The sequence below is a fragment of the Ostrinia furnacalis genome, unplaced genomic scaffold, assembly GCF_004193835.3.
Source record: "Ostrinia furnacalis isolate ACB-3 unplaced genomic scaffold, ASM419383v2 OfSCF4827, whole genome shotgun sequence".
Classification (NCBI taxonomy): domain Eukaryota; kingdom Metazoa; phylum Arthropoda; class Insecta; order Lepidoptera; family Crambidae; genus Ostrinia; species Ostrinia furnacalis.
This window is the reverse complement of record NW_021135066.1, coordinates 169,860-183,522: the sequence shown is the minus strand read 5'-3', so window position 1 is coordinate 183,522 and position 13,663 is coordinate 169,860. Positions and strand designations below refer to the sequence as shown.

At 38.3% G+C, this 13,663-nt stretch overlaps 4 protein-coding genes across 4 annotated transcripts; 2 read left to right on the top strand and 2 right to left on the bottom strand.

Moving 5' to 3' along the window:
- The first annotated feature begins 1,090 nt into the window (after positions 1-1,090).
- Positions 1,091-3,867, top strand: LOC114360043 (uncharacterized). Its single transcript, XM_028314598.1, has 2 exons — positions 1,091-1,865; positions 2,482-3,867. Exons 1-2 carry the CDS (start codon positions 1,091-1,093, stop codon positions 2,493-2,495), a joined length of 789 nt encoding a protein of 262 aa, XP_028170399.1. The 3' UTR covers positions 2,496-3,867.
- Positions 3,868-4,837: 970 nt separating this feature from the next.
- mRpS5 (mitochondrial ribosomal protein S5) lies at positions 4,838-6,741 on the bottom strand. The gene is made up of 7 exons (XM_028314612.1): positions 6,503-6,741; positions 6,167-6,386; positions 5,957-6,090; positions 5,789-5,883; positions 5,581-5,716; positions 5,291-5,490; positions 4,838-5,212 (listed from the first exon to the last, which is right to left on the bottom strand). Exons 1-7 carry the CDS (start codon positions 6,645-6,647, stop codon positions 4,856-4,858), a joined length of 1,287 nt encoding a protein of 428 aa, XP_028170413.1. The 5' UTR covers positions 6,648-6,741; the 3' UTR covers positions 4,838-4,855.
- Positions 6,742-7,571: 830 nt separating this feature from the next.
- On the top strand, positions 7,572-11,049 carry LOC114360053 (zinc finger protein-like 1 homolog). Its single transcript, XM_028314609.1, has 7 exons — positions 7,572-7,819; positions 7,904-8,015; positions 8,090-8,283; positions 8,472-8,709; positions 8,797-8,920; positions 9,001-9,232; positions 10,900-11,049. Exons 1-6 carry the CDS (start codon positions 7,718-7,720, stop codon positions 9,179-9,181), a joined length of 951 nt encoding a protein of 316 aa, XP_028170410.1. The 5' UTR covers positions 7,572-7,717; the 3' UTR covers positions 9,182-9,232; positions 10,900-11,049.
- A 252-nt stretch (positions 11,050-11,301) lies between these two features.
- Positions 11,302-13,339, bottom strand: TTLL12 (Tubulin tyrosine ligase-like 12). The gene has a single exon (XM_028314608.1). The coding sequence runs from the start codon at positions 13,271-13,273 to the stop codon at positions 11,432-11,434; it is 1,842 nt and encodes a 613-aa protein (XP_028170409.1). The 5' UTR covers positions 13,274-13,339; the 3' UTR covers positions 11,302-11,431.
- Between the last annotated feature and the right edge of the window lie 324 nt (positions 13,340-13,663).

Below are 13,663 nucleotides of genomic sequence, written 5' to 3'. Positions count from 1 at the left end.
CATCCGCGAGGGCGTGGCCACCGCCTACCAGACCGTCAGGGAGGTCAGTCCCTTGCTACAGCTGCTGTAGTGAGACAACGCCGCGTGGCGCCAGCTGCAGGCGGCGTACGACAGCCGCCGGCGCCGCCGCCGCGACCCCTCGCGACACCCCGCAGACATCCGCGAGGGCGTGGCCACCGCCTACCAGACCGTCAGGGAGGTCAGTCCCTTGCTACAGCTGCTGTAGTGAGACAACGCCGCGTGGCGCCAGCTGCAGGCGGCGGACGACAGCCGCCGGCGCCGCCGCCGCGACCCCTCGCGACACCCCGCAGACATCCGCGAGGGCGTGGCCACCGCCTACCAGACCGTCAGGGAGGTCAGTCCCTTGCTACAGCTGGTGTAGTGAGACAACGCCGCGTGGCTCCAGCTGCAGGCGGCGGACGACAGCCGCCACCGCCGTGACGACAGGCGTCAGTCATCTTGCTATAGCGATATAATACCTTAATGACGATGACGACGACCCCTAGATAAGTTTTCTTTCGGCAGCGAAGGGCAGTCGTTGGGCAGGCAGTCAGTGAATATGAGACATTTCTGGTAAAATGGACGGTGACAATACCACTCGCAGTTGCTCCTGAAATGTCTCGTCTCAAAAAACTATCAAACATCATTCAGTTATGAATGAGTTAGTTTTATCCATGTTTATTTTAGGCTCGCGTTATTTCTGCAGTATTTGTTACCGGCTTTTCATTGGAAAACTGAAAACCATAGTCAAAAAGGCAGAATTGTAAGTAAAACGGCAATTGTCACAATTGTTTGGCAATACAAATACATGGTGTGGTTTTGTAAAACAACGCCCATCTCAGAGGTGGTAGTAGTATACACGACACTGATGCCAAAAAAAAACCTTAAATGGTCATGGAAAAATCCATGAAATCAGGAAAATGGTATTATTACGCGGGTGAGCTATCAGTCCCGCGTCGCGGCCGCATGTGCTCGGTGGTGTAGCTGGGTACGCTTGAGTAAGATCTTGCAGGTTCAAGACGTTTTATCCAGTTGACTAAAAACTAACACACTGTGTTTTCTTCAGGGCTTCGCTGAGACGGCAGCGACGATGGCGCTAGCCGCTAGGTGTGAGAGCGGCGTGGGCGTGCTCCGCCACCTGCCCGGCGCCGCCGTCACGCCGCTAGCGCTGGCCGCCGCCGGCGCCGCCGACCTGCTGGGCGGCGTGCGGGCCCACCTCGCGCCGCACCACGCGCGCGACCACGCCGACAAGTGGCGCCCCTACGCGCCGCCCTCAGGTAGACACACTACAACTAGACAAGTCACGCCGCTAGCGCTGGCCGCCGCCGGCGCCGCCGACCTGCTGGGCGGCGTGCGGGCCCACCTCGCGCCGCACCACGCGCGCGACCACGCCGACAAGTGGCGCCCCTACGCGCCGCCCTCAGGTAGACACACTACAACTAGACAAGTCACGCCGCTAGCGCTGGCCGCCGCCGGCGCCGCCGACCTGCTGGGCGGCGTGCGGGCCCACCTCGCGCCGCACCACGCGCGCGACCACGCCGACAAGTGGCGCCCCTACGCGCCGCCCTCAGGTAGACACACTACAACTAGACAAGTCACGCCGCTAGCGCTGGCCGCCGCCGGCGCCGCCGACCTGCTGGGCGGCGTGCGGGCCCACCTCGCGCCGCACCACGCGCGCGACCACGCCGACAAGTGGCGCCCCTACGCGCCGCCCTCAGGTAGACACACTACAACTAGACAAGTCACGCCGCTAGCGCTGGCCGCCGCCGGCGCCGCCGACCTGCTGGGCGGCGTGCGGGCCCACCTCGCGCCGCACCACGCGCGCGACCACGCCGACAAGTGGCGCCCCTACGCGCCGCCCTCAGGTAGACACACTACAACTAGACAAGTCACGCCGCTAGCGCTGGCCGCCGCCGGCGCCGCCGACCTGCTGGGCGGCGTGCGGGCCCACCTCGCGCCGCACCACGCGCGCGACCACGCCGACAGGTAAATAGACTGTAGAATAAAGACACGACAAGTAGCTCCCCTATCTATGCGCCGCCCACAGGTAAATAGACTGTAGAACTAAAGGTTCGGCCAAACAACGCGATCAGACTTAAATGCATTGATCGTCATCGCTGCACGCCGGCTGATCGCGTGTGATCGCGTTGCTTTGGCTGAACGTTAAGTAAAGTGGCGCCCCCACACGCCGCCCGCATATAATTATACTGTGGGTAAATTCATCCGTGTGTTTATACCTTGAATTGAACTCGAGCACATAATGCTGTCTCAAGACTCGATCTATACTTGAGATTGAATCATCAGGTAATTTGGTACCCACTGTAGAAGTACGGCCCTCTTTAATTTTAATCATACATCGTCTTTTAATATGTATACCTCGGCAAACGCTATAAATTAGCTCAGATCTCTAGAGTTCTAAGTTCGATTGCCAGTTGGAACACAAGACGGAACATTACTTTAAAAATATTTATTTTGTTCTAGATCCAGCAGAGTAAGAAGAAAACGGTTTATGGTGACGTACGGCTCATTGGAATACGAGAATTTATATTAGTCACACCTAGATGCTTCTGTTTACATTATAAAAACAATTCAGTTAGCTACGTGTCTTTTTACCACTTGTTAATAATTAGATACTACGGTCACAAAAAAAATCTTAATGAAACAACTCCTAAAAGCACGTTAGTTCTTTATTAGCAAGTAGTAAAACTGGTTTAAGTGTAGAAACTCTAAATAGGCTATAATTTCACTTTAATTCGCATAAATTGATTGAGGCACTCTTCAAATGGCGGCTGTTGAATGTAGAAAATGATATTATAATATCAGAAGTTCAGAACGTAAATAAACAAACTTCCACTTTACTGTAGTGGTTTATAATGTGATGTATTTTTATAAGAAGAGTTATAAGCTGTAAAGGCATTTGGTACAAAATTTTGTATGAACAGCTATACTTTTTTCTGTGATCAATTTCTCACCCTTTTAAAAGTATCTATAAAGCAGATTTATACTTTTTCCGTAAGGCCAATAAGTTGTGATCTTATAACATGATACAAACGACTTCTACGATGCTATATCATTCTATAGTTTTTGGAAATGTCAACGAGTCTTACAGAATTACTGTTTGTCCATAAAATTTTGGTTTACAGCTTTATCACGGCCTAATGACCAAACAATTTTGAGAATGTAATCCATGACCAATTACAATCGTCGTAAGAATGATTTTGTCGCGATGTTTTGGTCATTCACTTACTTACTCCTAGAAAGTCATTGGTTACAAAATTGTGGTAACGCTAAAACTCCTAATTTAAGTGTTGCAACTCGATACTTTAATGATAACTGTTGTTATGGCGTGTCTGCTCTTTAGAAGAAACAAGCATTTATATTCGCAAATTTCAATTTTTTTTAAAGAAAACAGACCTCGATATATTAGCTTTCGTTTCCTGAAGACTAGTTCAATTTAAAAACTCCATTTTTATCGTGGCATGTTTGTTCTAAAGTCCATATACACGCCCTTGTACTGTGTTCAACTTTGTTTCGTTTAAAGATTTTACCAATTAATTAACGAAAGCGGGCATGAAACGGGAAACATGCTTTGCCTTCTCGAGACTGGTGCTTATTTGATTAGCATTTTAGAGCATTTAGTGGCATATTGTGTAGTCTAAAACGGATGTAAATATTTTACATAATTGACGGGGACGAGATGTCGGGTGCCATGACAGGAAGGTAAAATTAATTAAATATTTATCTCCTTTTATAATGCCAAATGTAATCGAAATAAACGAAAGAAAATTTAAAAACATTTTTATACTGATGTATTAGTGGAAATGATGTACACATCCCAATGCATACAGTAAAATAAGAATTTTATAACTTGTTGTAGATACCTTTATTCGCAGAACCTGTCCTGACATATCCCTGTGTACTCATTTCCAAAACATTTAATTATAATTAATTATTGTGATCCTTTGCTCTTTTTAGATTAGTAAGGATGTGATTCCATTTATTTTTGTTTTTATTCACTCAATAATGTAATGATAGAAGAACCCATTATTTTGATATTTGAAATCAATACTTAATTATCAATAAATAATTTTAATAATATGGTATGGTTTTATTATTGGTCTTGGACTAAAAAACAAATATTTTAAATTTATTATTTATCTTCTATACTTATAATAAATCTGTAGAGAGGTCAATTCTGTACATGAAATATATTTTCAAAATAACTATCAGGGGGTGATTAGTGATCGATACTGATGCCAAAAATGCAATCAGTAAAATTTTTGTCTGTCTGTCTGTCTGTCTGTCTGTCTGTCTGTCTGTCTGTCTGTATGTTCCTTATAGAAACAAAAACTACTCGACGGATTTTAACGAAACTTGGTACAATTATTCTTCATACTCCTGGGCAGGTTATAGGATACTTAGGAATTCCCACGGGAACGGGCATTAGCGGGAAAATCCTTTTGTATGAAAAATCTAAACCGCTTAAGTTAGACGCTTGAAATTTGACAAGCAGGTACCTTAGTAAACTTAAAGCTTAGTTATAACAGGATATTGCAAAATTCCTACGGGAACGGGAATTAGCGAGAAAAAACATTTGTATGAAAAAATCTAAGCCACGTAACATAGACGCTTGAAATTTGGCATGAAGGTCTCTTAGTAAACTTAAAGCTTAGTTACAACAGGATTTTGCGAAATTCCAACGGGAACGGGAGTTAGCGGGAAAAAACATTTGTATGAAAAAATCTAAACCGCGTAAGATAGATGAAGGGGGTAAAATGGGATCCACGCGTACGAAGTCGCGGGCGGCCGCTAGTTAATACTAAAGTGCTAATCTATACATTACAGATTAATTAATTTATGACTCTGCCTCTTCTTTTTCTTCAGGATATCTATCATTCAAAAAGCTCTTGACTTCCCCATACTCAGTTTTTAAGTTCAAACGGATTTTTTCATGGTTTCTGTACTTTTCATATTTCTTCAAATAAATTTTGTAGTGTGGCATGGACTCGTAAAATGGTGGGAATTGCTTTTTCTTCAATATAACTCGATCATTCATGACATATTGGGTAAAGTCCAAAGTTTCATCTTTAGGTATTTGGTCCTTTGTTCTGACCTCACTGGGACTGGCCACCACTTTTGGGAAAAACTCATTTTCTGCTTTGTATTCTACTAAGTGTAGTTTTTTCTCTTCAGCCAACTGTTGGTGAGTTCTCTGTAAGTATAGAAAATAAGTTATTAGTACTTAAAAATTTACTGCAAAACTTCAAAGGAGAATATGAGTTGAATTTACCTGCTGCAGTAATCCTATAAAGAATGCTTTGACAACATGCTGAAGATTATTAGAACCCTCCATTTTGGCTCTCAAGTCTTTGATACCAATAGCTTGGCAGATTTCTTTGATAGCTCTATGGCATTTCAGTCCATATCCTTCATTTTTCTTTTGTACAAATATCTTTGTTTTACCAAACGCTGTGTAGAAGTCGTGAAAAACTGAAAATAAACAAAGATTATTAAATATTAATTTCTTTAGTTAGACATAAACAATAAATTGTAGAGTTGAGTATAATTATTTCTACTTACCAGTATGGCCATTATAAATCTCAAAATGCATCAGCTTTTGTCCAGCCCTGTTCTTAGCTTTCCTTAGAGCTGCTGGGGCTTCCTTAGCTCTGCCCAGTCCAAAACCAGCAAGTCCTTGTCCATTACCAGTCACTACCTAAAAATATGTAATTGTTTTTACAAAAAATATTTTTACACCAAATGCAAACAAGAATTCAATTATACTTACCATAGCCTGGTAGTTCCTGGTACGACCTAAGCTTCCTTTCATTATGAGCAAAGACCTCAGTTGGAGGACCTTAGTGTCAAATCCAGTAAATTCATCTGAAATGAATTAAAAGCAAATATGACAGTGCCCTTTTAAATTTTCCTGACTACCTAGTAAATGGTATATTACCTTCTCCAATGGGATCTGGTGCCCCAATACTGCGGCCTGGTAGCCGGGTTCCAGACCAACCTCTCTCAATAGGGCTAAGTTTGATTCGTCTGAACTTTGTCATTGAGTCTCGGAGCTTTATTAATTTCTCCATCCTAAAAATAATAAAAGCATTAATTATGTTATAAACAAATGAAGTGGGAGTTTTAAAGTTTTTAAATTAAGAATTACCTTTCTGGGTCATCAGGTAGTCTCTGCTGTTTTAACAGCTCTCTGCCCCTTATGACCGGAGCAGACAGACCAGGCCACAACATGTTTATTTTGCCAACACCAATGATTTGACCTCTGTTCAAATCTCGAATCCTAATCCGTCCCGCTCCTTTACCACGACCTTTTTTGGCTCCAGCATTACTTACAGAGGTTACCGATTTCCATAGTTTTTCTGCAGGTACTGAAAAGATTGTTTACATTAAGGTTATATAAATAAGTGTATGTAAAAAGTATTTAATACTGACTTGGGTAACGCAATAACAATCAAAAACATGTAGTATATGTGGTGGAACTTACATTTATTAAAGAAATTAACACACGCAATAGGTGAAGTAGTAAATGTTTTGAGGTTAGGCGTTGATTTATTTTGGCATAGCACTTGTTTTAAAATTGTATTAGTCGGTTTAATTAAACTACGTAAAGACAATAGTTTAGAACACATTTTTAGAGCTAGTAAATAGCTCTTTCATGAATTAATTTTTTTTATTTACAAAAAACTACTCCACTCCATACATCTGACTTTGACAGAAGGTTTTTTATAGTTTTGGTGCAGTGTTGTTCCTGACAAATTTAGGGTTGCCGTATTCTAATTCTAAAATTGCCGGATTTTTAAGGAAAACTAAGAAAATTGCCGTATTGTACAAAATGTTTATTTGGGAGGTTTAAATTTAAAAAAATACAAGTGATGTATTATGTACTATGCGTCTACTTTTAAACTTACTTATTTTATTCTTCACTTTTAAAGGTTTGGAATAGTTTAGTCCTAGAACCTACCCGAATAAAAGTGAGTGAAGAATCACCAAAATGAGGAACTAACGATTTTAGACATTAATATCTCGGGGATAAGGTTGCATTTGGTTGAATTCTGTTGACGTTTCTTTTCGTGGCGCTTCTACTTCATCTATGGTTTATAAGTTGGTGCGTTCCTTTAGATGAAATATTGTTTTTTGTTTACTAAAACTCATGAAAAACTCTACCTTAATCAATTGCCGTATATTTTGATACGGTAATGGAAGTGCTGCCGTATACCGTATTTATGGTGCCTAAGATGCCTGAATGCCGTATATTACGGCAATTGCCGTATCAAGAACAACACTGTTTTGGTGGCAAGCTGTGGGCCACTGTGGCAAGAATCAAGTTCGGAATCTTTCAGCCTCCATTATTCCAATTTCATCATTGAAATTCCAATTCATATTCAAGGAACTAATTAACGAGATAGTGTAAGTTATTGTTTAATTGTTAATCATTTGATAATTATTAGTCATTAATAAACAATTTAATTAATTTTTATGAAATTACAGTCGAGCGTCTGTAAATACAGGCTGCATGAAACGTGTTTTTATTATATTTTTTATCTGTGGAAAATTTGACAGCTGATTTACGTGGCCGATGATCACATAATTTTTGCTTGTTTTTGCAGTATTAAAATATTCGCACTGCATTTAGAAGCTCATACATGGGTTAATTTGTAATAAAACATACCTTCTAAATATCGTACAAATCCACTCCATTATGGGTCTTTGTAAGTGTCCGAAACGTCGAGTTACAAATCAGTTTTGCTTCGAACATAGAGTGAATGTTTGTGAATATTGTATGGTGACGAACCACCCAAAGGTAATAAAAATTCAATTACTGATAATATTAATTACATGGACTTCCCCCGTATCCATCTACTCTACTTTCAATTAATCCTTTCAGTGCATCATACAGTCTTACCTGCAATGGTTACAAGACAGCGACTATAACCCCATATGTGAGATTTGCACAAAAAGTTTGAGTGAAGGAGAGTGTATTCGTTTGACTTGCTATCGTAAGTAGACTTACATATCGAATTGTACAAATTAAAAGTAGATTTGGTTAGTTTAATGTTGTTTTCTTTGCTAGATGTATTCCATTGGTCCTGTGCGGAAGCGCGGTACCGGGCGCTGCCTCGCACAACGGCGCCCGCCGGCTACCAATGCCCGTCGTGCGCGTCGCCTGTATTCCCGCCCCCAAACCTAGTGTCTCCTGTAGCTGATGTGCTAAGAGAAAAACTGGCCGGAGTAAACTGGGCCAGGGCTGGTCTCGGACTGCCATTGGTAATTTTGTACTATTAGGCCTATATTATAAGTCTAAACTCAAATATATTTTAAATGTAAGCATAAAAATAAGTTTTAGTAATGAAATTCATCCAATAACAGGCTATGATTTATAAGTATTTGGAATGACTTTTTAAGTCTTAACCCATTCTGGTTTTCCATAACATGAATTTTGTATTTGTTTACAGTTGTCTGAGGATCAAGACATGAAAGGTGCAACTAGCAGACGAAGCCAATCTCCGCTAGAACATACTCAGTACTATTCCAGCACTGTTGACAGTCAAAGAGGCACGCCAGTTGGGGCCAGTGATGACGAATCTACGAATAGATCAGCAAATAGCACTCCACATTCCATTGTCCAAATCCCTGATGACCCTGTCAATATCTATGATAACACTTCTTTGAAGAGGACTGACAGTTTACAAGGTAATTAAATTTTATTTTAAGTATTTTCTTTAAAAATCATATAAATTACTATTACTTGTATTAATTACTTACGTTTATATTTCTTAGGTGGTCAAGCTCCCAGAAAATCATTTAAGTCATTGGACCACCCCAAACCCTCCTTGAACTATGACCATGATGAAAATAAATACAAGCAAAAGTCAACATTTGCCTGGATAAGCAGATGGTGGAAGTAAGTATACTTAATAATTTTTACAAGATTTTATTTAATTCCATTCTAGGTATAACACATTAAAAACATAAATTTTACAGGAACACGCTTCCTAATTCACGTGTACGTCGCGCCGGAGGTATCTACAGACGTTACTGGATCCTACTTTTTGTTCTGATCGCAGTGATTGTTGTGTTAGTACTCCTCAGTCAAAGAGATGTTAACGATGAAAGCCCATTTGCTTTCAAAGACGAAGACCGAAGAATACTTCAGAAAAACTAATATAGGTTGCAATCACAGGTATATTTATGAAATCAAGCAATTTTTAAGTAGGTGGGCCATTCTTAAATTTGTGCCAATTTTTTTTGTAAAATTAATGATTTTTTTTTTAAACTTTTTGCGATGTGTATCGAAAGTATAAACCAAAAGCATACTTTTGATGTATATGGACAACCTTAAAACCCTCGGAAAGGAAACAAAATAGCCTACGTAAACACGGCTGTGACACTGCATGACACGGATGTGACAGTTTTACATTTTTACTGTAAATAATAATATTTATGTTGTTAAATTTATATCATAATAGTTTAAATTGATTAACAATAAAATACACTAAATTCGTTTCATCAACAAAGGTGTTATTTGGTAATATGTACTTTTTTCTGAACATCCAAAAAATTAATTAGAATTGAGATCAAAAATACCGTCAGGTAGTTAATATATCTACTAGATAATAAAAAAATAGACTTTTTATTATTGGCACTATCTGATCATGCTTCCGATATGCTACCTACATGGTTTCGATATGATAATATGCTTAACAAATTAGTAAATCTTAAACACAGTAGGTACCTAATTGAGTATCAAATGAGATTTCTGTAGGATTCACATAACAGTTGGTTTTGACAACTTAAACATGTTTCATAGTCACCGTACCACTAAAAATATGGTTAATAGCAATTCCTTTTAAAACAACTCCGACCACCTCTGCAGGGCCTTTACCGGGAGCTGTCTCAGTAAAATTTGATATTACTGCAGAAATGAGAAAGTGCAATAATTTTTCCTTCGTGGCATCTAGAAAATCATACTAGCGAAAAATAAGTACACTTACTAAAAGGCTACTCCTAAAAATTGCACAATACACAAAATAATTTAGCAGAACAACAAAAACTATTAAAATAATAAAAATAGAATGTCACAACCACGCGTTGTAATGTCACGACCATGTACTTAAATAGTTTGCGGTAGTGACACATTTTTAATACCATGGCCGTGACAATTTGGAACGTGTCCGATATATCCAAAAAACTATCTGTGAATTAGCAGATCTTGTGCAATTATCTGAAACTATACTGCATGAGGTACATAATTATGTTTTATACAATAGCGTGACATTGATACCTACCTTTAAAAACCGTACACGGGATGGACGTGTTATGGTTGTCCCTTTTTTCAAATAAATAGGAAATAATTTTTTGCGGCTCACTCACTACGTTCAGCCATTTGCAAATCTAATAAGATGACAATGTTACTGTTCTAAAAAAACTTAGCAAGGGATGTCAATATCAAAGATAGTTTTTTACCGAGTTACGCATATTTAAAGTGGCGCACGTGGTTGTGACACAAAAACTGCTCACACAATGTTTGGTGTTCAAAATCAAAAATGGTAATTATTATTGATATAAATTTTTAACAGTCTTATATAACATGTATTAATCTTGCATAATTACTGTAATATTTATCATAATAACATAACATCTCTTCAGAAAAAAATATTGTATGTCCAAATCCGGGAATCTCACACTACACGGTCCGTGACATTTTGGACTTGTAACTTTTTTTTAATATTCTTCTAATAGTTTTATGATGAAAATGATATTGGGCCTAGTTAATAGAGGTATTTTACTAAGTAAATTAATATACAGTGCACTGATTTTCTTTAAAAACATATGCTATTCTTACATCTCACACAAAAATGCGTAAGAATAAGAATGGCCCAGGTACCTATTAGGCATATTGTATTTTATTAATTTATAATTTGAGATACTATTGAATCACCTTAGTGTAAAAATGTAAAAGTTAATACATTTCTAAAAGGACAGTTTTTATGGAAATTGTTACATACTAAAATCAAATAATTTTGTTGATAAAATCATCATAAAAAATTACTTATGCATACAAAAACACTAAAAATATTGGCACTCAATTCTTTTTAATTCAATTAATATTTAAATGTTTCAAAATATAAAAGATAAATACAATAAAGAATGAGAATAATTAGATGAACACAGTGGATAAATTGAAACCTTAGATCGAACACCAAACTGATAATCATAACATAACACAAACAAGTTCAGATATGGATGGATTAACCGTAATTAAACATTATATTGATCAAGTTATTTTGATTTTAGTCCATAAAAATGATGTCCTTTGTTTTATATTCATATTTATTGTATAAAAAATTCTGATTACAATAAAATGTGATACAAATATAGAGTTGAATAACTTGCATACAATGTTTCATTGAGTTTACAGAACTTTAGTACAGGTGCTAACGTCTTTATCCAAAAACATAACAGAGAAAATGTCATTGTAGAAATTAGGATAGTACTCACAAGCCCGTTGGCAGTCGGGCATCCAATTTACCTCTAATAATTTAGGCTGAATTATCAAATCATTACTTGGTTGATGCCAACTTAACATAATATCAGCTGCATACAAAGCTCTTGATTGTGGGCTTTTAGCAATGCCACAAGGAGCATTTTTAGCTGTAGCAGCTACAAACAGTTCTGATATCATTTGAAAGATAGATTTTTCTACTGCATCCCAATCATAATTTGCATACTGTTTTGACCATTCTCGTTTGAACTCCTCACAAAGTAACCTATACAATGGAGCTCCTTCTGTGTAATTCATCACAGTAAAATGTTGCTCGTAATCTTCAAGATTATTAAGAGCAAAAGGTTTGTTAGAAAATCTAAGGAAGAAGTTATTGTAAACATAAACTTCAGTGGGGTCAACTGATTTTAGCAAAATAACATAACGGATATCAAATTTCACCATTCCTATATCAGGCCTATCAAATAACACTGGATTATCAATGTACTTTTGTGCAATTTTTGGTCCAGTCAATGGCAAACGGCAAATGAAATCCAAATTATTAGTGATGTATGTGTCTATGCTCCTTGCTAAGTTATATGGCTTACAAATCCAATGGTTATCTAATCCAGCTCTTTGTCTCTGCATGTAGTATGCCACTAACTGTGGCAATTCTGTCTTTAGATTATATGTTGTGGGCAGCCAAAGAGGATAAGTTTCAAGACTTCCAGATGAAGTGGGTTTTTGCTTAGCACTTCTCCTTGCTACAATAGCTAAGAGATCTTTAATGGTGATAACATATTCATAAGGAAATTGGTTGACAAACTTATTTGGTGATACTTCACTCAGCTCTTTGAATGTTTTAAAATGATTTATGAACCATAATACATCAGCTTCCTCCGCATTATCAACTATTTCAAACTCTGGTGCATTTAAATAATCATTGATGTATCTGTACTCTGAGAATACTTTTAGTTTCTCTGGTCTTTGCCTGTTTTTTAGAATATCCAGTTCAGGTAAAGTCTCAGCAATGTGTCCATCAAGAAAATAATCTTTATCTGGTTCTTCTTGGGAGAAGTCTTCATCAAAATGGTTGTAATGTCTCCAAGGGATGAGCAATGCATCCCTCTTCATTGGACTGACTTGAAAGCCCTCAGCAAAGTCCCTAGTGATAACGTCACCTTGTTCAACATTTTCAATAGGAAACAGTAGTGTGTAGGTCATTTGCTCAGAAATATTTATAAATGGCACAGCCTTAAAATTTGGGGTGTCCGAGTGTGTTATTCCTGAGCCCAACTCGTCCAGGACATACCAAATAGGTACCCTTTCTTCAACTGAATATTCATTGTTTGCTATAGAATAAGTATGAGCATACTTCCATACCTTCTGTGAGACCATCTCTATTTGTTCCTCTGTCGAATCAGCACTTATTTGCATCATTGCACACATCCTTTGCAATAGTTCAGGCATATTTTGAAGAGAGCTTTTAATACGATTAGCCCTAAAAGTCCACGCGTGATCAACTAGGTAAATATGAGTTGGATCAGACCGGTCTATGTCTGTAATAGCCATAACACTCCACAGAGGATCGTAGGGCATTTTTTCACCATCTTCATAGTCAATTTGTACGAGTTGGAAAGTTAAGCCGGAATCGAAAATTTGATCCTTGAGTTTCTTACATAAAGTTGGCCAAAAATATTCTGGAACTTTTGAAAGCAATAGTTGAGGCTTGTGCATAGCTAAAAAGCTATTGTATGTATCAACACCATCCATTTTTCGCGATTTTAATTAGTTATTTTCTAATTAGTGTAAATTAGGTTATGTCCACAAATTCCATGAGCGAGATAAAAAATCGATAAACGATGACATTGACAGATGACAGACAGCTGTCACTTTCGCGATCCGTTTCGCGCATCCATCCACACAGATGGATTTCAGACATCATCAGATTTCTGAACTTCTGAATAACTCAGGATCTAATAGTCAATAAATAACTAGCTTTTAGAGCTAAAGTCCTCATCGTGCTTTTCTTAAAAAAACGGAAAAATATTATTTCAACAATATTGATTTTATCAATATCGGTTCATCAAGTGTGTAAAAATGTAACCAGCATTCATGTATCCTCACAAACTCTCCGTCAAAAGATAATAGAATTTATTAATA